The sequence below is a fragment of the Ipomoea nil genome, unplaced genomic scaffold (assembly GCF_001879475.1).
Source record: "Ipomoea nil cultivar Tokyo-kokei standard unplaced genomic scaffold, Asagao_1.1 scaffold0688, whole genome shotgun sequence".
NCBI lineage: Eukaryota > Viridiplantae > Streptophyta > Magnoliopsida > Solanales > Convolvulaceae > Ipomoea > Ipomoea nil.
Window position 1 is genome coordinate 208,604 of NW_017617116.1, and position 24,387 is coordinate 232,990.

The following is a 24,387-nucleotide window of genomic DNA, read 5'->3' on the forward strand; positions in this document are numbered from 1 at the left end:
GAAACCAAATTACCTCCTACGAACACACAATACCCTGTTGTAGACTTCCTGTCACTCAACGAACCTGCCCAATCAGCATCTGAAAATGCCTCAACTCTCGCATGTCCATGATCAGCATATAGAATGCCTTTACCTGGTGCATTCTTAAGATACTTTACAATTCGAACTGCTGCCTCCCAATGAGTTTGCATGGGTGCTTGCATGAACTGACTTACCACACTGACTGAAAAAGCAATATCAGGACGTGTAATGGTGAGAGAATTCAACTTTCCCACCAACTTCCTATATCTTTCTGGAGAATCAAAGGCCTCCCCCTCACCAGCCACAAGTTTCACACCTTGCTCCATAGGGGTCTCACATGGTTTTGACCCCAACAACCCAGTATCATCAAGCAGATCTAGCACATATTTCCTTTGGGAGAGAAATATTCCTTTTCGAGAGCGAGCAACTTCAATCCCTAAAAAATACTTCAACACTCCCAAATCTTTCGTGTGAAACTTTTCTTTGAGGAAAGATTTAAGAGCTTCAATACCTACTGCATCATTGCCTGTGATTACTATATCATCAACATAAACAATCAAGAGATGCACCCATCATTAGTATGCTTGAAAAAGACAGTATGATCACACTTACTCCTTTGCATACCAAACTCCATAATCACACTACTAAACCTCCCAAACCAAGCTCGTGGAGATTGCTTCAGGCCATATAGAGACTTTTTCAATTTACACACTCTTCCAGACTCCCCCTGAGCAACAAACCCAGGCGGTTGCTCCATGTAGACTTCCTCAACCAAATCACCATGCAAAAATGCATTTTTGACATCTAGCTGATACAGAGGCCAATGGTTAGACACAACTAAGGAAATAAAGATACGAACTGAAGCTATCTTAGCTACCGGGGAGAAAGTTTCTGTATAATCAACACCATAAGTTTGTGTATATCCCTTTGCTACTAGACGAGCTTTAAGTCTAGCCACAGACCCATCAGGGTTCATTTTCACAACATAAACCCACTTGCAACCAACTGCAGTCTTACCGACTGGGAGGGGTACCAAATCCCAAGTATGGTTGTCTTCAAGAGCAGTCATCTCCTCCTCCATTGCTTGTCTCCACCCATCATGTGCTAAAGCCTGACTCAAAGTGTTTGGAACTGACATAGAATCTAAACGTGATACAAAGGTGCGAGATGACAACGGCAAATGATTATAAGACACAAAAGAGGAAATAGGGTTTTGACAACGGCATTTACCTTTACGAAGGGCAATGGGAAGATCCAGATCATTTGACGAAGATTCTGGTAAGGAAGAAGTATTCACTTGTGGTCCGGGTGGTGCCACTTCATCTCTCGGCCGCCGAGTATAAACCTGTGTAATGGGGGGTCTAGAAACAGACTCGACAGGTATGGTAATAGTATATGTAAGAAAGTCATCGTCTTGAGTAGACCCATAACCAGACGACCCAACACTCCCAGTGAACACCATGTTTTCAAAGAAAGTAACATCAGCTGACACTAAATACCGCCCCAAGTCAGGTGAATAGCATCTATAACCCTTCTGGGTATGCGAGTATCCCAGGAATATACACTTAAGAGATTTTGGGTCAAGTTTTCGGCGTTGAGGACGAACATCCTGGACAAAACAAGTACATCCAAATATTTTGGGTGGGAGATGAAAAATAGGTTCAGTCGGATATACTAAAGAATAAGGAATTTGACCCGCATCCGATTGATCAGAAAACATGCTGTATGAATTGCATCAGACCAAAAAACTTTAGACACTTTCATTTGAAACAAAATTGCCCGAGCTACTTCTAACAAATGACGGTTTTTTCCTTTCTGCCACTCCATTCTGCTGAGGTGTATACACACATGAGGATTGATGAACTATCCCATGTTGGCCCATATAAGTGAAAAAGGGTTTAGAGAAATACTCTTGTGCATTGTCACTTCGTACACACTTAATAGTTGTATTAAACTGGGTTTTGATCTCAGCACAAAAATTACAAAAAAATTGTAAACAACTCATCTCTAGATTTCATAAGATATAACCACGTACATCTAGAGAAGTCGTCCACAAAAGTTACGAAATATCTGAACCCATTCTTCCTTGTGACATGGCAAGGACCCCAGACATCAGAATGAACAAGTTCAAATACAGATCGTACTCTTTTATTGACACGAGGAGGGTAGGAAACCCGACAATGCTTAGCAAACTCACACGACTCACACTGCAAAGTAGACAATGATTCTAAGCTAGGGAAGAGTTTCTTTAGGACCGACAGTGATGGGTGACCATACCGACAATGTAGCTGGAAAGGAGAGGTATCACTCAACATGGCCTTGGACGGAGATACAGATTGTTCTAAAACATACAGTCCTCCGACTTCCTTCCCCTTACCAATAATCTTCTTCGTCAAAAGATCCTGAAAGAAACAATAACCCGGAAAAAATGAGACAGAACAATTCAAAGACCGTGTGATCTGGCTAACCGAGAGCAAATTAAAGGGAAACTTTGGAAGATATAATATAGATGACAGGGTTAATGATGAGGTTGCACTACCTCTACCCAAAACTGGAACGGATGACCCATCCGCTAGAGTAACCATAACCCCAGGATTAGATGGAGAATATGTGGAAAGAACCTTAGAATTACCTGTCATATGGTCACTAGCTCCGGAGTCAATGACCCACTGTGTAGATGAAGAAGACACACATGCAATAGGATTACCTGTTTGGACAAAGGTTGCAGAAGAAGACGGTTGATTGGATGGAAACTGGGATGGAGACTGCATAGGAAAAGACATTTTCAGTTGATTGAACGCTGCTAACTCCTCATCTGTCATAATTACCATATGTCCTTCAGATCCGGAGGTTGTGTTCGCAAATCTTTGTTGCCTGGGTGGTTTAGGACATTGATTTTTGAAATGGCCCGGTTCTCCACAATTGAAACATACCCTTGGTCCTCCACGGCCTCTTCCACCACGTCCTCGATGGCGACCACCTCCACCTCGACTATTATACCCTTCATTAGTATAATTTCCTTGAGATACAAACGCACTTCCATTACTATTGTTCCCTTGTGATAAAAAAACACTCTTCTTAATCGGTTCATTATTGTCAGTACTTACTGCTGCATTTTGTATCTGAGAGAACACTTGGTCCAACGACCCTAATTCCTTGTTTCCCAATAATTGTGACCTAAGAATCTCATATTCTTTGTCAAGTCCGGAAATCCAACTAAAAGCAATTAACTGATCACGTTGTGTTTTCATTGTTTTCACATCAGTTGTAATAGGCATTGCAGTGCATAAAGCTTCACTTAAGCTTTTAAAATCATAATAGTAGTCTCTCAAATCTCGACCTTTTTGATTAGGTCTATAGACATCCTGAGACAACTGATATAATTTTCTCAAATTACTTGTCCCACTGAACCATTCAGACACTAACTCCCACACTGCTTTAACCGTGGTACAATGTTGCATTGATAAAATTACCTTTCTATCAATACAATTAATTACCCGAGATAATAAAGCTTTATCATCTGCTTCCCATTGTTTATAATCTTGATCTAAATGGTCCCCTTTACCCATTCTATCTAAATTAATTTTAACCAAGAATTTCCATTTCAGCAAAATTAGACCCATCAGCATTCAATACTACATCAATTAATTTAGATGGAGCAGATACAACAGTAATATTCCTATTACTTCCTTTTGCCATGACTGCCTTTTCAAGTTGAACCCAGGACTGCCAACCCAAAAACTTAAGCAGAAACAACAATGAAATGTTCCCTATTCACGTTCAACCCAGGACTGCAAACCCTAAGTGCAAACATCCACAAACCAAAAATCCACAAAACATACCTGGGCAGAACCTACTTCTCACGGCGAGTCCCCCGGAGCAATCGCCGTCGACGAAGGTGGCCGGAGAACACCTCACGCGCCGGCGCGTGGCGTCGGAGCAGCTGGACGGCGGCGGCGCGTGGAAGCTCCGATGGCGGTGCAGCTCGAGCTCCGGCGTCGCCTCCTCTTTCCGAGCACGGCCCACTACTTCACTCTCGCCGGCTTTGATACCATGTCGAAAGAAAGAGAGGATACCAACCCAATGTGTTTGTTCTATTTTCTGTGTCTTCCTTCACTGCTACAACTAGCTATATATACTACAACAATGGACAGTTTTATAGACTCTTCACTTGCTAGTCTATTTATTTCTATGCCTTCTCATCTTCTATAACTGTTTACTTCTAACATGGAGATTGCTTTAATCCATAGAAAGAGCGTTTGAGACGACAAACAAGATCAATTCCAGTCTTAGCTACAAAGCCAGAAGGCTGCTCCATATATATGCATGATTTTATTTATTGTGCCTTTTTTTGGTTTGTCTTTTATCTATTAGTTATTACTCCGTAATATTTTTTAATGCTGTCTAGTGAAAATATTTTTGTAGTAATGCCATATTAATGTAAGTTATATCATGACCTTGCACTGCATATTTTGTCATTCTAAAATAAAGGTTGTACTAAAGGAGATTGGGTAAAGGTGGTTCAGCCTGTTAAGTTCGTGCAAGGGTACAATGATATTGTGCTATTATCTCAAACTGTGGGCTTGCAGGTAAGCTACCTTAAACTCAATTAGACTCAAATAGTCAGATGCAAAAAACAAAATATAATTCTTAAAGTTTGTTACTGGTAGAGTTTTCTTCAAAGCCAACAGATACATATTTTTGGAAACCATGCACTTGTGTAAACTCCATCAATTCAACATAAACTCTGGAACACCCACCTCCATTACCCAAAGACCAAAGTTGATTTTTATTATTTGGCAGTGTTGCAAAAATCGCGCCTAGGCGCCGCCCGGCCGCGGCGAGGAAGGCCGGAATCGGCCTCCTCCGCTGCCGGGCTGCTAGGCGGTCTAGCCGGCGTTTTTTTATTTTTTATTTTTTATTTTTATAGTTGTAAAGTGTAGAAACTTTGGCAAGACATAACTTTCGACTCGGTTATCCGTTTTGGACAATTTTTTTTTTGAAATCGCATATTTTTTCAAGATCTATCCAACGCAAACTGCCAAAGGAACCTTATGTTTTATTAGTGAAATTTTATAATTTTTATTTTTTATTTAAAAAAAATAATAATAATTAAAAAATAAAAATAAAAATAAAAAAACCAGGCGCCTAACGTATTTTGCAACATTGGTATTTGGTACTTGTTTCTTCTGTTGAGAATCTTTGCATTAAGAATTTCATGTTCTTTTTCTTGAAATAGTATACCGTAGTTATACTATTGCTTTTGGTATTATCCTGGCTAACTTTTATTTGTGTTTTTATCTCCTACTTCACTGCAATTCTGACTAATTAGTGGTTATCGTGAGTGCTTCAGAACTCTGGTGCTTTCTTAGAGAAAGATGGGGCAGGTTTTAAGGGTCAAGTGAAGCTAACTGGGTGGAGAAATGGGGATATTGACATCACAAACTCAACATGGACATACCAGGTATCTTCATCTTTCTCATTCAGAACTTTCATGATGATTATCATGTAGTAACAACCTCAGTCCTCAAATCAGGCATAGTAGTTGGACTATCCGAAATTCATGTTGCAGTTGTGTTCCCTTTCCTTTCATAAGTTGGGAGGCTGAACAGGAACCAATTCTTTACAGGTAGGTCTTAAGGGAGAGTTCTTGGAAGCATATGCTGGCAAGGATAATGAATATTTCAGATGGAAGGAGTTTCCCCACAATTCAACTCCACATATCTTTTCCTGGTATAAGGTTAGTTAAGACAGTCCTAGCCCTGCAATAGCTTTGTCTATGTTAACTTCTTGCAAGAAATAGCATTTATAAGGCAATAGTTGCTCATAAAGGGACAAGGGGTCTATGGACTGATGGGGTGATGGGTTAGCTTCTGTCACATAAATCTATGGGTTATGCTGTGTTGTATAATAGTAATTCATTCTTAAAAAATTCATGTAATTCCTGGGATTCTCCCCCATAGGCTGTTATAAATGAAATTTCCGTATAATAAAGTTATTTACTTTGTTGGTAATCTGCTTAATAGTTTTTCATGCCTTAACCATGTATGTCTCTTACCTCGTAAATATTTTTGTCATCTCTTCCTATTTCATTTGCTCCTGCTGAGGATGCTTTTCCTATGCTCCTCGCTTTCCAGGTTGGATCAGTGGGTGGGAGTGGCAATTAGTATTGAATGAAATGTCGTCGTCAATGCTAATATATGCGTATCTGCCTAGTTTCTTCAGCTTTTGTCTTGGTCATCATTTTAATACTTTTACAGGAAGAATCATGTCATACTTATTCATTGTCTTTACATGATGCAGACTTATTTTGATGCTCCTGTTGGGACAGATCCAGTTGCCATTGATCTAAGTGGCATGGGAAAAGGTCAGGTTTGGGTTAACGGTCAGCATATTGGGAGATACTGGAGCTTAAAAGCCCCAGAAGATGGATGTAACACTTGTGATTATCGTGGAGCATTTGATTCTGATAAATGTGTGACAAACTGTGGGCAACTTACTCAATCTTGGTATGGCTCTTTTTACTGCCTTTCTTGTTTTCTGATTGCCTTCACATAATCTACATTTTATTTTTTTTGCAAAGAAGACATGTTTTTAGCTTATTCAATCCTGTAACTTGGAATTGGTTATGGATTATTTACAATACATAGTCTTAAATTATAATGCTCCATAGAAATCTTTTGGAAAACTATGTTTTGATGATTTCCAGGTACCACATTCCGAGGTCATGGCTTCAGCCATCAAATAACTTACTTGTCATCTTTGAGGAAACCAATAGAGCGCCTCTTCGTATTTCAATTGAACCTCGTTTCACTTCAACAATTTGCTCTAAAGTGCGACAGGACCATTATCCTCCTTTAAATGCATGGTCTGATGGGCAATTATCCTGCAATAGTGTCGCACCAGAATTGCATTTGCAATGTGATGATGGGCATACAATTTCCTCCATAGAATTTGCAAGCTATGGAACTCCACAAGGTCACTGTCAGCAGTTCTCTCAAGGCAATTGCCATGCTGCAAGTTCCTCCTCCGTGATTTCTCAGGTGTGTAATTTTGCCCAACAACTTAAGAGATAAGCTAGTGGTTGCCCTTTAGATTAGAAAAATTAATCGAATAGAAGATTTTGATAGGATAAGAAGTTTTATTCTTGATGGTTTGAGTTTGGAGTGATCACATTTTCAGGCTTGTTTGGGAAAGAATAGCTGCTCTATACAGGTATCTGATGCCATCTTTGGAGACCCTTGTGGAAATGTGATCAAGACTTTGGGTGTCCAGGCAAAATGCTCTCCCCCTGTTGAGACTGGCTTTTCAGATATAGGAATGAGTGAGTAGTGACTAGGAGCCAGGAGGGGAGGCTATGAAAAGAGGAAACAGAGGTGGGGGTTAAGATTTCATGTTTTTGACTGAAATGGAAACTTTGTGCACCAAACTAGGAAGATTTTAAATTTTGGACAATCCTTAAAAAGTTTCGTTTGTGTCTGTTTTTTTAGGTTAACCAAATAAATAACTTAAATCTCAAATGAGTTTCCACTTAATTTTTTTTTTTCTAAAGAAAACATATGTCCAAAAACGTAATTGGAACTTGCGTTTATGGTATCTACATACCTCAAACGCAAGTTCCATTTGTGTTTCTTGTGTACTTTTTTTAAGGTCACAAACGTAATTGGAATTTGTGTATCTACATAACATACCACACCACAAATGCAATTCCTAATAAAAATAATTTGTTTGACTCAACATCAGTAATTTTTTTTTTTGGACAAAATTAAAAATAAACTTGTTCAGCTGCGCTGCTTTTACAAGCACATGTTTTTCTTCTGTATTTTTCCAGAATTATAAAGTTTTTGCTCACAGTAAAAAGAAAGTTATATTTTTTTTTTTACTAAAAATAAAAATGAAAAAATTACTGATCAGGGTTGTGTCAGTCTGACTGATGCAACCTATATCAATCTCGAGTCAAACAATTAATTCTTTTTTTTTTTTTAATAATTCTTATGCAGGTCATGCCAGTCAATTTGGCTGACACGACCAATGTCAATCTCGAGCTAAACAAATTTTTTTTATTAAACACAAATCCAATTGCATTTGTGATCTTAAAAAAACATATACACAAAAAAACGCAAAATTTCTTCCCAAAAAAAAAAAAAAAAAAAAACCCAAAACTCAATTGAGATTTGCGTTTTTTTATTTGTCAACATAACAATGCAAGTCTCAAAAAAGTTTTTTTTTTTTTTTTTTTTTTTTTTTTAAGATTGTTCAAATTTTAAAATCTTCATATTTTTGTCTACAAATATTAAAAAGTTTATATTTCAATAAAAAATCATAAGATTTCTTTCAAAATAGGAAAAGTGTTTGTTCGATGGTGATCCCAACATAAATAATAATGCAAATAAAAAGATGTGGTAATACGTGTACATATACGGAAAATGCTATATGTAATATCAAATTCTACTCTTAACTTGTACTTCTACACTCGTATCCTTGAAATAAGTACTATAAATATAATTTCTTAAATTTCAGCTAAACAAATTTTTTTTTTTTCATCTAAACACTAAAAGAATGAAATATTTTTTAAAATATGAGTCATTTTCTGGAAGATTGCGTACACAAAGAATAATCAATATTTACTCATACACAGAAGATTGCGTACACAAAGAGTAATGAACAGTTGACTCTTGATGAAATTCACAAACTACTGAACAACTCACGACAGAGACAACAATATGCCAATATGGATAAAGACTATTCTAAATATAAAAAATAAAAAATAAAAAAAAAACAAAAAACAAACAAAAGACTGAAGAGAGTAAATGAGGTGGACCAAAATCCGTTTTCTTCAATACGTGTCCCACCAAATGCTCTATTTTCGGGAAAATAAAAACAACAAGCAAAGGAAACGGAGGGATAAAAGGTAAGCTTGAATCGGAAAAAGAGGAGGAACCGAGGAAGAAAGAGAGCGCCTCTATACTTTTTTTTTTTTTTTTTTTTGAAGGGGCGCCTCTATACTTTATAATTCTAACTTATCTCTAAAAAGATCTTGTATATATATAATAGTGCAAATTTTTATTTTTATTTTTTCAATGAGAACAACTGCTACTTACAACAGTTACAACTTTTTTCATCTCCATTTTTTCAACTCAAATAAGTCTATTTTTCATTCATCAATTATCCGTTTTAAACGTATAATATATAGATTTCTTTGTTTCATTACGAAGAACTCGAATTCCTAAATAGATTCAGGCGGTCACCCCCTTCCCCATCCCCTTCCGTCGGCCATTTAATTTTTTTTAATTTATTAAAAAATTATTAAAAATGTCAACTCAAATGCCACGTAAGCAGATAACCCGCTAAAATTGATCATAACATGCTATCAAGTGAAATTGCATATATTTGGAATGTTCAGTGGCTTAATTGTATTTTTTTTTGTTTAATAACTTAATTGCATTTTTTTTCCGTTCAGTGACCTCATTACATTTTCAGGTTACAATCAATGGTTAATTTCAACCTTATTCCTATTTATAATTATGAATACTTTTGGAACAGCGTACACCTTATTTCCACAGCAAAATTTACCAACATCTACCTGCAGGCCTGCACTAGCCTTAGGACTAAAACCGTAAATTTACCGTTGTATAAATATGATGATCTTTTCCCTCGCTCTCATTGTTGGCTTGGCACTTGTCGATCAGTATAAATGTATACGTAGTTGGAGCCCCGTTCTTATCTATACTCTTTCTCAGTATCACAGAATATTCTCAGAGAATGGCACCGAGAACTTCAACCCTCCGGTGGATGATCACGGCGGTGGCGTTGACTCTACTTCTAGTACTGATCATCCGCCCATGCAATGCCAACTTCTTCACGCCGTTTAATGTGAGCTACGACCACAGGGCTATCATCATCGACGGCCACCGCCGCATGCTCATCTCCGCCGGAATTCACTACCCACGCTCCACCCCCGAGGTATTCCTTAGTTGCTTCACTAATTCACTTCCCCAATTCACTCAATTCATACTTATATATGGGATTGTATTTACGTTGCTATACATGTCTCAGAGTTTTTGTGCTTCTTCTGTCGCAATTTCGACTGTTCTGTTAAATTTTTTTTTTTTTTTTTTTTTTTTTTTTTCTGTGCTTTAGTGAGGATTCAAATTCAAACTAGTAGGCATAATGAACTCAAGATTTTTTTTTTTTTTTTTCTTTCCGAGTTGGAGCAAGGAGAGTGGGTGTTGAGGTGCGTGATCACTGAGAGAATCAAGCAATTCATTGCTTGTTTGTTAAAATTGGAGAGGGTGTTGACTAATGAACAACTTAAAAATGAATTTTGTGCAAAGAAAAGACAGACTGGAACAAGGAAAACAGAGAAATTTTTTATTGAACAGTAATCTGAAGAGCTGGAATTCTGCAAAGACTGTCCTTAATCCACTCGCTTGGTTGGGAGGAGTTCATACTGAAGTTCAAAATCTTATGGTTTAAAGCACATTTAAGCCTAAGTATCAGAGGAGATTAATGCATGAACTGGAATGAATAGACTTGAGGAGCTAATTTCTTTATTTCTACATCTCTATAAATAAGGAAATAAGATTTCCTTCTACTTATTCTTCCCACTACAATTTTACACTTAACTACCTATTACAATATTAATTTCTACTTTCCATGTTTTAAATACGGTAGATGTGGCCTAATTTGATCGCAAAAAGCAAGGAAGGTGGGGCTGATGTCATTGAAACATATGTATTTTGGAATGGACATGAACCAGCCAAAGGGGAGGTATCAGAAAATAGTCCTGGCTTAACCTATGCTTGTTGGATGATAAAAATGAATAAGTAGAAAATTAATGTCTTTGAAGCATATTAATTTTGTGGACTTTCTTTTCAGTATAACTTTGAAGGAAGATATGATATTGTCAAGTTTGTGAAGCAAGTTGGATCTGCTGGACTCTATCTACTTCTCCGAATTGGTCCTTATGCATGTGCTGAATGGAACTTCGGGTTACAATCTCTCTTTATTTTTTACCATGCTTACTTTATCTTTTTGGCCAAATTTATATAATATGGATTATGGAATAATTTCTGTTTATCCTCTGCTTGTTACTGAATGACCCAAAATTTTATCCATACATCAATGCAAAAGAAAAATCAGCTCTGGATTAAGTGCTGTTTTATCTCCTAAAAGAAGGTTATCGTTTCCCAATGATGGCCCAGTAAGAAACTAGATTTTTTTTTTTTTTTTTTTTTTTTTTTGGTGAAAAGTAAGAAACTAGATGAATCTGACAAAATAGAAGACATAAATGCCATGTTTTATACAAATTAATAAATAGAGTAATAGTTAATGAAAACAGAGCGAACAAGGTCAGAATTATTCTAATTTCTTTTACCTGCAGAAATCATACATCTTAAAATTTCTTAAAATTTGATGTTATTGTTCTCTGAAAATTTATGTAAGACAATGCATCTAAGCTATGAACTGTAGAAAGATTTAATTCAAGATATGGAAATTCTTTTGCCTATTCAACCACTGCTGATAGTTTTTCAAGAGGTCCAAATTCTAAATCCAAATTCCCTTTGCAATATTTCTTGTGTGCCAGAGGATTTGCTCCTAACTAAAGGTCATGAATTTGAGAGAGTTGCTACTCCCTTCCTATCACTAGAACTGTGCAACATTTTCTTTACAGGCCATGCCACTGCAATTGCACGATCCTAAAATGGAATTTCATTTATTCAAGCAATTTATTTATTTATGTTATACATATTATGATATTATTCATAGGTCATAACAATACCCACATTTTGCTTTCTTACACTTGAAAATGACTAAATAAAGTGTTATCACTTTAGGTCATAACAATACCCACATTTAGTTTGAAAATATTTCAAACTTTCTCCTAACAATTGTTTAGTAAAAAGTGGCCAACTTCAAATAGAAGGAGGGAGTAGTATATTACAACAAAGTACATAATTAAACTACAGTCCTCAAAATGGCATCACCACTGTGTACCACTTTCTTTTCGTTTTGTATTTTTTTACCATCCTCAGTGACAATAGCTTGTTCTTCATCTGAACTTTAATGCTCTTGACTGTTGCTTCTCTCTGGATCTCACTTGTATTTGCGATTACGTTGCAGGGGCTTCCCAGTATGGCTGCGTGATGTACCTGGAATAGAATTTCGAACAGATAATGCACCCTTCAAGGTATGGTTGGACAAAACATTTTTTACCCCTCAGGCCTTGAATATATACTTACCTGTGCCTATTACTCTAATTTAATTTGTATTCTAGTTTATTTTGATTCCGTTAGTTCTTTTACTTCCCTCTATCAGTCTTTAAATTTTCAAAGTTTAAGTAATTGAGTTCATGTCCTGTTTTAGAATTTCAGTTTTATAATTTTCGTGTTTAAAGTATTAGAGACATTATTAGAGGGTTTAAGGATAAGAACTAGCAAGAACTGAGAGATGCTGGAAAATAGAGATGGATCAATACAGTTGAATAAGTTATAGCATATTTAGATTATAATACCTGAGCTGCTGCCTGGTGATTATTTCCTGATAAAGTGATTCTAGTATTTTCTAGAATTCATTTCTCATTTATATTTGTATTCTCTTCATCTAGACAAGTACTCTCTGTCTCATGGAACTTGTAAACAAGTTGTTTAGCACACATTTTTAGGAGAAATGAGTGAGAAATGGTTAAGTAGAGAATTTAAAATAATGTTGTTTAAGTTCAAAATGTTTCCTACATGTAGAGAAATTGTATGGTTGGTAATGAGTTAAGTGATGGCTCACAATGTCTTGTCATTTCATTTATGTATGTAATATTTTGCTTAAGTGAGGGTTATATTGGGACTTCCTAAAATATAAAACTCATGACAAACAGAATGAGATCAGGGAAGTATCTTATAAGAGAACTCAGAAAATTATGTCTCTTGTTTGTTTTTGTGAAGTCTGTAGGGAATGGGCTTTCTGAATTGTCACCAGGAGTGATTGAACTTCCTTTGTTCACAGTTCTATCATGGTGCTTGCTTCTTGGTTCCCAACCATGCACAAGGAGAAACAGGGCCACTAAATAAAAAAGGACAAAGCTTTTAAATGGAATTTGATGCCTCCTGTCTTTTGGATTTATAGCTGTATAATTTCAACCATCAAATTAGAGAATGTACTTTTTGTTTATTCGTTTATGGTTGGTTCATCTGAGTTACTACTTGCCTAAAGCTCTGATTTAAACATTACACAGAAGTCTAAGGAGTTTTGCAATTTTTAATTTGTTGAATAAGTTCACATCTTTATTTATTTTTCGCGAGTCATAATGAAATGATAATTTTAAGTCATTTTATTGACCATTTTCATGACTGTTTTTTGAACTTTTCTAGGAGGAGATGGAGCGGTTCGTTAAAATGATTGTGGATCTTATGCAATCAGAATCACTCTTCTCGTGGCAAGGTGGACCAATCATATTGTTGCAGGTTGTAAAAACTTCTTACCTTCTGTCATTAGCCAAAATTCTACTGTTACCTGATATGTTCATTGGCTATACTTGACTGCGATGAGTAAGGCTCCTATGGTAGAAGTAACATTTTAATGTGGTTCAAGAAAGATACAAGATTCCTTTAAAAAAAATGAAGAAAGATACAAGATATTGGGTTGTGTCAATGCTTTTATTGTTTTCCAAGTTGAAATTGAGCGATTGATGGCCTTGTGGATCACAAATATAGGGATGTTAATTGTAGCTTGAACCGACGGGCTTGCCCGATAAGACCGAAAACTTATAGGGTTAGGGCTGGAAAAAATTAACCTGATAAGGAAATCGAGCCAGCCCTATTTTTGGGCTAGTCCGGTTGACTTGGTCAGGATGGCCTGTTTAGCCATATTACAAAAAAAAAAAAAAACTAGTAAGAGTCTCACTCTACTATATGCATGTTTTGATATATTGGACGCAAAAAATAAACTCAACTCATCCAGATATTTTCTTCACACACACACACACACACACACACACACACACACACACATATATATATATATATATACATATATATATACTTTCAATCATTCATAAATTAATGACCTAACTTACAGACAATACCAAAGTGATATACTAATATGCAACATCCTTTTAGTATTGTGGAGCTAGCTTTGTCAATTCTATTAAAAGATATAAATTAATAAATGTGTGGTGTCATTATAAACTTAATTTTATTTGAGGATTATATGTATTTGATTCTCTTGTTCTATTTTTAATGTTTTAGGTATAAAAGAAATTTTGTATAGTACATTATATTTTAAATTAATTGTTCATACTTGCATTATGTTTTTGAGTTGGAGTTTCTAATGGAGATTTAGATTGACTAAATGATGTCTAAGTTTATATTTTTTAATGTAAAAGGGTGTAGTTTGTTAAAATTGAAAGTTTTGAATGTTAATTTTAAAATGTCAAAATTTTTAATTGAGCTCACCCGATAAACTTGATAGCCAAGGTTTTAGGCTTAGGGACTTGGGGCCACAAATTTTAAACCTGACCCAAAAAAAAAAAAAAAAAACACCCGAACTGATAAACTTGGTAGCCCAACAGGGCTATCCTGAAACCGAGTGAGCTAGCCTGATTGATATCCCTAGGCAAATATCCACCACTTGCGAATAAGGCAGAAGCAAATATATAGAAACCAAACAAAGAAAGAATATATGATTGAATTAATAAGAATGTATTGCATGCATGATACATCTAAGAGCATACATATGCTTATATAGAAATGTAATAGTTCACAGTAGGGTTTCTATATTTCAACACAAGAGTTGGAACTACTTCTACAATCTGCATGTGTTTTTTTTTTTTTTTTTTTTTTTTTCCTGTTAGTGATCATCCCTCATGCCCTCAGTTTATATCTATATTTGCCTATCCATGCATGTAAATGTGCTTGTGTTGTCATTGATGCTCAAGTTTATCTGCTTCACATTTACAAATATTTTTTAGATTGAAAATGAATATGGAAACATAGAAAGCGAATATGGCTCTGGAGGAAAGGCATACATGGAATGGGCAGCTCAAATGGCATATGGGCTTGGTGCTGGTGTTCCATGGATTATGTGCAAGCAAACTGATGCTCCTGAGTACATTGTAATACTTGACCCCTAAAACAATTTAAGTTTAGTTAGTAAAAATTATAACTGTAACTTGTACATATTATGTACAAGTTACTGTTATAATTTTTGTGAATCAATGACTATCAGTTAACCTGTCTCTTTAGTATCAAAATACATTTTACCTCCTAGTTTTCGTATGCTATGGGAGTATGGGCAGTCCATCACTTTCAATATTACTCCTCAACTCTTAATTCTTCTTTTTAACAGATAGATGCATGCAATGGATACTACTGTGATGGTTTCTCGCCAAATTCTGACAAGAAACCTAAAATTTGGACAGAGAATTGGGATGGATGGTAATGTACCCACCTCTTCTTTTATTGATTTTGTGATTAAATTTCTAACGAATTAGAACTTGATTTAGGATTTGAAAGAGTCTTTTTACTTTTCAACATGGCAGGAACTAAAATGTGAGAAGGTAAGAAATAGAAATTTTGCCCCTAGAAGTAGTTTCCAAAAAAAATAAAAATAGAATTAAAAAACAAAACAAAACAAACTGGAAAGTTGCTGCATAATGCAGTGACAAGTTACGAAGCTATAAATGTTGAACTATTGAAAATGCTAAATTGGATCATCCAAAAGTCTATTATACATTTCAATTTTAGATTGTGCTTACATATAAAAAGTTAACAGCAAAAGCAAATTTTGTAGATTTTGTACTGTAAGAAAAGGGTAATGGTACACTTCCTTTTGAAGAACACAAACCACATATGCTAAAAGATAAAGTTGGAAGATTGACTAGATCATTCTGGTCTTGTCTGTAGAGAGAGTTTGATCCTGAAGTCATTTAGTGTTGAATTCCATTTCTAAGACTGGATGCATAGATTAGTCGTATGCTTGTACTTATGGCTAATAAATGCGCATTTGGTTCAACATTTTGGTCTTATTGGATTTCAGGAACCTTCTTTCTTTCTAATCATATGCTTTTCAATCGTTCCATTTCCCCCTCCTACCTGGTTCTTCTTTAACAGAACACAGTCCCGAGATATTTTGACTTTGAAGGATGAAAATTTAAACTCCTTCCATCTCCATTAAAGTATTGGGAAGTGGGAACATAGTTTCTTGTCTGCATGTCTTTCAGTGAATCTTTAATAGAATTAAAAAGTTATAAAATAAAATTGGGATTATTATGTTTGAACATAGAAGAGCACTGGACTGGCATTGGAGATGTGATCATTTATAGGCAATCATTGATGAGCGTTTTTATTTTACCTTATAGTTTTGCCATTCTTCCTGAAGGTTTACATCTTGGGGGGGAAGAATCCCACATAGACCTGCTGAGGATATTGCATTTGCAGTAGCTCGGTTTTTCCAACGAAGTGGAAGCTTAAGTAATTACTATATGGTATTGCTAATATCTGGACCATTCTACATTATTCCTAACAAAAGTTTTTATTTTCTTACTCCTAATATTCAATGCATTGACAACCATTTTTTTGGGTACTTTGAGAAGTTTTACCTTACAGCAGTTTATGTTTTGCTATTTCCAAACCAATATGATTTCCTTCGTTCACCTTCATAAACTTATTACATATGACAGTGACCAGTAATTTCACTGGAATAGTATTTGCTTAGGGAAATAGCTGTCAAAGTTTCCAACACTTCGATATCAAATGCAAAAATTCATTCAGTTAGAACATTTTCCTTATAGGGTTTAAGGAAACTGTTAGTAACCAACTTATTCGTCTCGTAGTTGCAGTTAATTAACTCTTTATTTCCTCATTGCTGCTAATGACCAGCTTGTCTGTTTCATAATTGCAGTATTATGGTGGGACAAACTTTGGCAGGACATCAGGGGGCCCCAATCAAATTACTAGTTATGATTATGATGCTTTGATTGATGAATATGGTATGCATTAGAATACCATGTAATTTTACTTCGAGGACATTTCTGTAAAGAGTAAAGACAAAACCTGATGACTATGTGACCAATCTATTCTTTGTTTGGCTTAACATCATTTCTTAGGACTTCTAAGCCAGCCTAAGTGGGGCCACTTGAAAGATTTACATGCTGCTATCAAGCTCTGTGAGCCTGCTCTTGTTTCTGTTGAATCCCCCCAGTATATTAGTTTGGGACCTTTGCAGGAGGTTAGTTGTAAGCTTAATAATTTCCTTTATTCTACATTTCACTTTATCTGTATAGGATGTATGATAAAACCCCCATATCATTGGAAAACAATATTCGCAATAAGTTTTTCACATTATCCTCTTTGCTTTAAGAAATTGTTATAAACATAGAATAATTTCCTTACAAGTGATTCTTATTTGCTTTAACAAATTGTTATAAACATTGAATAATTTCCTTACAAGTGATTCCTATTTGAGCTTGACATCATTTTCTTGCTGGAAATTTTGTCTTGTGAGATGGCAGCTCTGAGCACCCCTGAACTCTGCATATTTTTGAGGAAAGGACATTTGATGACATTATCTAAACTATCCATCCCCAAGATTGTTGATAGATCTTTTAATCTGATGCAAATTAGAGTTCTTATTTATTGCATTTACTCTTCTTTCTTTGTTTGTCTAATTTTCTTTGGACATATCAAGTTATTATTTATGTTTTTGTACACTTCCGGCTTTCCTTAAGCATAAATTTTCCTTTTTTCATGTGAGTTTGGTGTTCCTTGTAGGCACATGTGTACAGTGGAAACACTCTCAGTAATGGCCAAAATTTATCCTTGCATAAAAGCACATGTTCAGCATTTCTTGCAAATATTGATGAACATCATACAGCAAAAGTGACATTTTATGGTCAAGTTTATACTTTACCACCATGGTCAGTTAGTATACTGCCAGATTGCCGGAACGTAGCTTTCAACACTGCCAAGGTTTGGTTACATTCCAACTCGATCACTGTCTCCACTCTCCGATACATGTCTGTACCAGATTTTTATAATTATTTTCCCCGCCATATAGGTGTCATGCTTCAAAATGTGTGGTTTTTTCAGTTGAGGTTTCTTTTATAACCAAAATTTACCTCTTATAAGTTTATGGTGGATCAATAAATAAACTTAATTGAGGAATTTCCCAAAATAATACAAATTTGAAAACAATTTATTAAAACAGTTTATTTAAAGATTATACCAAAAGTTAGTTTTTCTTATCTAAAAAATGTGGCTGAGGTAGTTAGGTTGCATATCTTGATTATGGAATGCAATTGATGTTTAATTCTTGGGAATATGTCAGTTTCATCACTCTCATGTGACTTGATCACTACACTGAATTATAAAATAAGTCTATCAAAACATTTCCATATGTTTTGCCCATTAATAAAAAAAAAAAAAAAAAAAAAAAGATCCCTGCCCACACATGAGGGAATATGTTGAAGATAAATATAAATAATAAATTTGTATCCTTACTAAAGTTAAACTTTTATTGAGACAGAACACATAATTCAATATTACCAAGGTTGCTTAGCGACTTAGTGAATAGTGTTGTTACAAGGTCTTTTAAAAAATTGTGCACATTACTTTCAATTGAATATGGTTCTATTTTCCTTTTGTATGTTTGAATAGGTTGGAGTGCAGACATCCATTAAAACAATTGGACAAGATGTTGCTTTTTCACAAGCGATGATTCAAAGGAAAGTTATGGCACAGTCCTGGATGACTGTGATGGAACCAATTGGTGTGTGGGGAAAGACTTTCACTTACCAAGGCATTTTGGAGCATTTAAATGTCACAAAAGATCTTTCTGATTATTTGTGGTATACGACCAGGTATATGTTTGCATGGGAAAATATGAGTTTGATTATTTAGCATGAAATTTTTTTGAAAGCTTTATCTTCGTGTATTTACTACTTTCTCAAAAGTTGAGATGGATAGTCAGAGAACTCATGACTTGTGCATCTATGTTATGAGCCTCATATTTATGCTATATCAATGCTAAAAGATTTTGTAACTAGATAGTGTGGAACAAAAAGATTTAGTAACTAGATAATGTGGAACAAATCACACACACACATACATATATACAAATATTTTATTTATTTATATCTATATGTATGCATAATGCATGTATGTATATATGGCTACCTTCCTAATTTATAATAATACAACCTGCCTAGGTGCAATCCTTTCACTTACTACTTTTGATGCCAGATATGACATATCTGGCTTAGTACATATTTGAAACCAAAACATCATCCCTCTTCAGTTCTTTATGTCTCCTGCATGTTGAAAATGAATTTATTCCATTTGTTTCCTTGGAAAAACTTTGGTCAACATTAAAGAGATGCAGTAATGCAATGATGTTTGGAGGGTCCAAGGGTTTTTCAATGTCCTACTCATTTTATATGGACATGGGTACTTCACCGTTATCTTTTAACATATATGATTATATGAAAGATTCTTTAATAATTAGATAATGCAAACTAAGATGCATATCTATGAACAAGTAAGAGAGTCCAGAGAGATGATTTCTATGAAAATCTTGGGACACAAAAGCCCAGATAGCACCCACTATATGAAGGTACCTTGTTGATATACTATCTACTATGGAGTAGTTTGTAATTGGGTATTTTGAATAGTAACCTAAAAGGTAATTGGCTGGTGATGAATACATTCAAGTAAGGTTTGGAGTATAATTTTATGTCTCATTATTTTTAATATAAGTGGTTGACTAGTAACTTTTCAGGAATAACTTTTCTTTTTTATAATACCAAAATTAGTCATTTTGTATATACACACACACACGACTGAAAAATATATGTATGTATTTGTACATACGTTTTTAGGCATGAGTATTTTTGTCATTTGAAGGGTTATTACTCTTCCATTCCTTAAACCAGCCAATCATGTTATAAGAATTTTTGTTTCAAGTCTTTTGGTGGGTAATATTAGACTCGGCACACATGGATGATTGACTCTGCTTTTAAAATATTGTGTGGTTTGCTTAAATACAACATAATTTCATTTGATGTAGACAGTTCGCATCTGATGAGGACATCTTATTTTGGGAGAAGGGCAACACTACTCCAGCGCTTACAATTGATAGCATGCGTGATTTTATGTGCGCCTTTATTAATGGCCAGCTTGCAGGTAAATTAGTTATTGATATGTGATAAGTATTTGCATTAGCTATTATTACTCATCTCCTGTTTTAAGTTAGCTAAGGATTTGAGTTGAACAATATTGGTTGATCCTGTCAGAGTTGAGAACTTGTAATTGCCTTAAGTTAGCATAGGACTATCCTAAAGATCCAACAATAGGAAATGACAAAAGTCTGGATGCCATTTCAGAAACGAAAAAGTGATTGGGTTATGACAATCTCCTTTGTTAAGAGGAGTGTTGTCCCTCATTTTTGAAGTATGTATATCACCGTTAGGTAAGCTATTTATAATTGGAGCTCACTGTAGTCCTTAATACATCAATGCATCAAGTCATCAACATTCTTCTTTCTCATTGTTCTACACATAGCTTCCACTTCTCCAACCGATGATAGATTGGTAACTATTTGCCACCTGCCTGACTTCAATCCTTTATTTAATTGTGTTTCCAGAGCAATTTCTTTTTATTTCTGGTCAGTTCTTGTTTTCCGGTTTTCTCCCTGGCAAGTGGTGGCTGTTTCACTCCAATCTCTCTCTCTCTCCAGTGCTCAGATCATGCCGCTGCCGGACACATTGTTGCCTCCAGAGCTACTTCCTTAAATGATAGCACAATTATATCTGTTCATCTTGCTACATTGAAACCTTTTAGAGATCTTGTTTCCTCATAGCTTGCTTGAAGCCCATTTGCTAGTTCTGTGTTGCTCAGTTTGCTCATAGCTTGTACAAAGTCAGTTCACAGGTTCTCTCTTGTTCAATTCACCACGGTTTTATGTTGTTCAGTTCACTGTGGTTCTGTGTTGCTTGTCTCTTTCTTGCTGACTGTTGGAGTAGTAACCGTTTTGTGCAAGTTGGATATGCTCCAACTTGAGAGGCAGTGTTAATAGTAGTGTTGTCTGATGGAGTAAAGAGGCAGGGAATTTGGTGAATAGAAACTTGAAAATTTGAATTGCAAGTTAACAGGAAATAGACCAAGGAATACCAAAATGGTATCCTCCAGCAAGTTCTGCAACTTGCCCCTCAGGTGCTAGCTGATTACTTCACTAAATTTCTCCCCCCGCCTCCCCAAGGAAAGAGACCTAATTTATAATCTGCTACAAGGCAATAAATAAGTAAAAGTACTAATCAAGGATTACAAAGTGAATCAATTATTCTATCCCTGATTTTATGCTAATCATGCTGATTGATTATTTCCTTCCATCATGCTAATCAATCATATAGCTTGATTGTTTCCTTCCATTGCCATATGCTTTCCTTCTGTAGCATTGGTCTACCTCCTAGAGTGGTGTGTTTCATTGTCCCATGTTCAAAAGTTCAGAGAAGTACCTCAATGAGTCAATGTATTCTGAAAGCTCAATCTCTCTTATTTCTTGAAGTGAATGCACCACCCTATAAAGACATGCTAGAGGACTTATAATAAGGAAACACATTTCCATATACCTTCCGACTCAAATCCCTTATCTCCACGCTTCCTAATATGTAAAGGTTTCATATTTGTATATATTCCATAACATCCCACATTGTTAAGGTATGCTCTTTTCCAACCTTTGGACTTTCAGTCCTTCATAACTTCATTTATACATCCTTCATGCGTGATCTTACTTTATTGTGCCTTTTTTTGGTTTGTCTTTTATCTATTAGTTATTGATATTTTTTAATGCTCTGGAGTGAAAATATTTTGGTAGTAATGCCATATTAATGTAACTTTCATCATGGCCTTTCACTGCATGTTTTGTCTTTCTAAAATAAAGGTTGTACTAAAGGAGATTGGGAAAAGGTGGTTCAGCCTCTTAAGTTCGTTCAAGGGTACAATGATATTGTGCTATTATCTCAAACTGTGGGCTTACAGGTAAGCTACATTGAACTCAATTAGACTCAGATAGTCAGATGCTAAAAACAAAATATAATTCTAAAGTTTCTAAGTGGGAGAGTTTTCTTCAAAGCCAACAGATACATATTTTTGGAAACCATGCACTTGTAAACTCCATTCAATTCAAGATAAACTCTGGAACACCTGCTTCCATTACCCAAAGTTGATTTAGTATTTGGTACTTGTTTCTTCTGTTGAGAATCTTTGCATTAAGAATTTTTTTTTTTTCTTTTTCTTGAAATAGTATACCATAGTTATACTATTGCTTTTGGTATTATCCTGGCTAACTTTTATTTGAGATTCATTATTTAAAATTCTTTCTGTTTTTTTTTTTTTTTTTTTTTTTTTTTTTTTTAATCTCCTACTTCACTGCAATTCTGATTAACTAGTGGTTATTGTGAGTGCTTCAGAACTATGGTGCTTTCTTAGAGAAAGATGGGGCAGGTTTTAAGGGTCAAGTGAAGCTAACTGGGTGGAAAAATGGGGATATTGACATCACAAACTCATCATGGACATACCAGGTATCTTCACCTTTCTCATTCAGAACTTTCATGATGATAATCATGTGGCAACAACCACAAATCAGGCATAGTTGTTGGAATAGCCGAAATTCATGTTGTAGTTTTGTTCTCTTTTTCGTTTCATAAGTTGGGAGGCTGAACAGGAACCAATTCTCTACAGGTTGGTCTTAAGGGAGAGTTCTTGGAAGCATATGCTGGCAAGGATAATGAATATTTCAGATGGAAGGAGTTTCCCCATGATTCAACTCCACATATCTTTTCCTGGTATAAGGTTAGTTAAGACAGTCCTAGCCCTGCAATAACTTTGCCTATGTTTACTTCTTGCAAAAAGTAGCATTTATTTGGCAATAGTTGTTCATAAAGGGAAAAGGGTGCTATGGACTGATGGGTTTACTTTGTAGGTATTCTGTTCAATAGTTTTCCATGGCCTAACCATGTATGTCTCTTACCTTGTAAATATTTTTGTCATTTCTTCCTATTTCATTTGCTCCTGCTGAGGATGCTTTTCCCATGTTTCTTGCTTTGTGGGTCGGATCAGTGGGTGGTAGTGGCAATTAGTGTTGAATGAAATGACAACGTCAATGCTAATATATGCATATCTGCCTAGTTTCTTCAGCTTTTGTCTTGGTCATCATTTTAATACTTTTGGAAGACTCATGTCATACTTATTCATTTTGTCTTTACGTGATGCAGACTTATTTTGATGCTCCTGTTGGGACAGATCCAGTTGCCATTGATCTAAGTGGCATGGGAAAAGGTCAGGTTTGGGTTAATGGTCAGCATATTGGGAGATACTGGAGCTTAAAAGCCCCAGAAGATGGATGTAACACTTGTGATTATCGTGGAGCATATGATTCTGATAAATGCGTGACGAACTGTGGGCAAATTACTCAATCTTGGTATGGCTCTTTTTACTGCCTTTCTTGTTTTCTGATTGCCTTCACATAATCTACATTTTTTTTGGCAAAGAAGACATGGATTGTAGACAGAATAGTACTTTTTAGCTTATTCAAGCCTGTAACTTAGAATTGATTGTGGATTATTTACAATACATACTCTTAAATTATAATGATCCATGGAAATCTTTTGGAAAACTATGTTTTGATGATTTCCAGGTACCACATTCCGAGGTCATGGCTTCAGCCATCAAATAACTTACTTGTCATCTTTGAGGAAACCAATAGAGCGCCTCTTCGTATTTCAATTGAACCTCGTTTCACTTCAACAATTTGTTCTAAAGTGCGACAGGACCATTATCCTCCTTTAAATGCATGGTCTGATGGGCAATTATCCAGCAATAGTGTCGCACCAGAATTGCATTTGCAATGTGATGATGGGCACACAATTTCCTCCATAGAATTTGCAAGCTATGGAACTCCACAAGGCAACTGTCAGCAGTTCTCTCAAGGCAACTGCCACGCTGCAAGTTCCTCCTCCGTGATTTCTCAGGTATGTAATTCTGGCCAACAACTTAAGAGATAAGCTAGTGGTTGCCCTTTAGACTTTTCAGTTTTCATCACCGAGTGCTAGATAATATATATCTACTTTTAGAAAAACTAATCGAAAAGAAGATTTTGATAGAATAAGAATTAAGAAGTTCTATTCTTGATGGTTTGAGTTTGGTCTGATCACATTTTCAGGCTTGTTTGGGAAAGAATAGCTGCTCTATACAGGTATCTGATGCCATCTTTGGAGATCCATGTCGACATGTCATCAAGACTTTGGCTGTCCAGGCAAAATGTTCTCCCCCCGTTGACACTGGCTTTTCGTATATAGAATGAGTGACTAGGAGCTGGGGG

At 35.6% G+C, this 24,387-nt stretch overlaps 2 protein-coding genes across 2 annotated transcripts in view; both read left to right on the forward strand.

Annotated features, from left to right (window-relative positions):
- Positions 1–24,387, forward strand: part of LOC109175574 (beta-galactosidase 9-like) — a 45,500-nt gene that overhangs the window by 20,866 nt on the left and 247 nt on the right. The window contains exons 14-19 of the mRNA XM_019324849.1: positions 4,513–4,610; positions 5,375–5,485; positions 5,651–5,761; positions 6,325–6,530; positions 6,731–7,064; positions 7,204–7,382. Of these exons, the coding sequence (XP_019180394.1) occupies positions 4,513–4,610; positions 5,375–5,485; positions 5,651–5,761; positions 6,325–6,530; positions 6,731–7,064; positions 7,204–7,353 (1,010 nt within the window). The 3' untranslated portion in view covers positions 7,354–7,382. The remainder of the gene's footprint in view (positions 1–4,512; positions 4,611–5,374; positions 5,486–5,650; positions 5,762–6,324; positions 6,531–6,730; positions 7,065–7,203; positions 7,383–24,387) is intronic.
- On the forward strand, positions 9,714–24,387 carry LOC109175573 (beta-galactosidase 9-like). Its single transcript, XM_019324847.1, has 19 exons — positions 9,714–9,984; positions 10,696–10,791; positions 10,900–11,012; positions 12,145–12,211; positions 13,386–13,478; positions 14,984–15,127; positions 15,361–15,449; positions 16,393–16,498; positions 16,915–17,002; positions 17,120–17,241; positions 17,784–17,981; positions 18,669–18,871; positions 20,077–20,192; positions 21,949–22,046; positions 22,478–22,588; positions 22,749–22,859; positions 23,282–23,487; positions 23,704–24,037; positions 24,229–24,387. The coding sequence occupies exons 1-19, from the start codon at positions 9,784–9,786 to the stop codon at positions 24,367–24,369; spliced, it is 2,637 nt and encodes an 878-aa protein (XP_019180392.1). The 5' UTR covers positions 9,714–9,783; the 3' UTR covers positions 24,370–24,387.

What these genes read in the sequence shown, in the direction of transcription:
- LOC109175573 (XM_019324847.1), top strand. Translation starts at nt 9,784, where the DNA reads ATGGCACCGAGAACTTCAACCCTCCGGTGGATGATCACGGCGGTGGCG. An exon ending in TGTGCTGAATGGAACTTCGG is followed by an intron (nt 11,013 to 12,144) that starts GTTACAATCTCT and finishes ATTACGTTGCAG; the next exon opens with GGGCTTCCCAGTATGGCTGC. An exon ending in ATATCTTTTCCTGGTATAAG is followed by an intron (nt 22,860 to 23,281) that starts GTTAGTTAAGAC and finishes TACGTGATGCAG; the next exon opens with ACTTATTTTGATGCTCCTGT.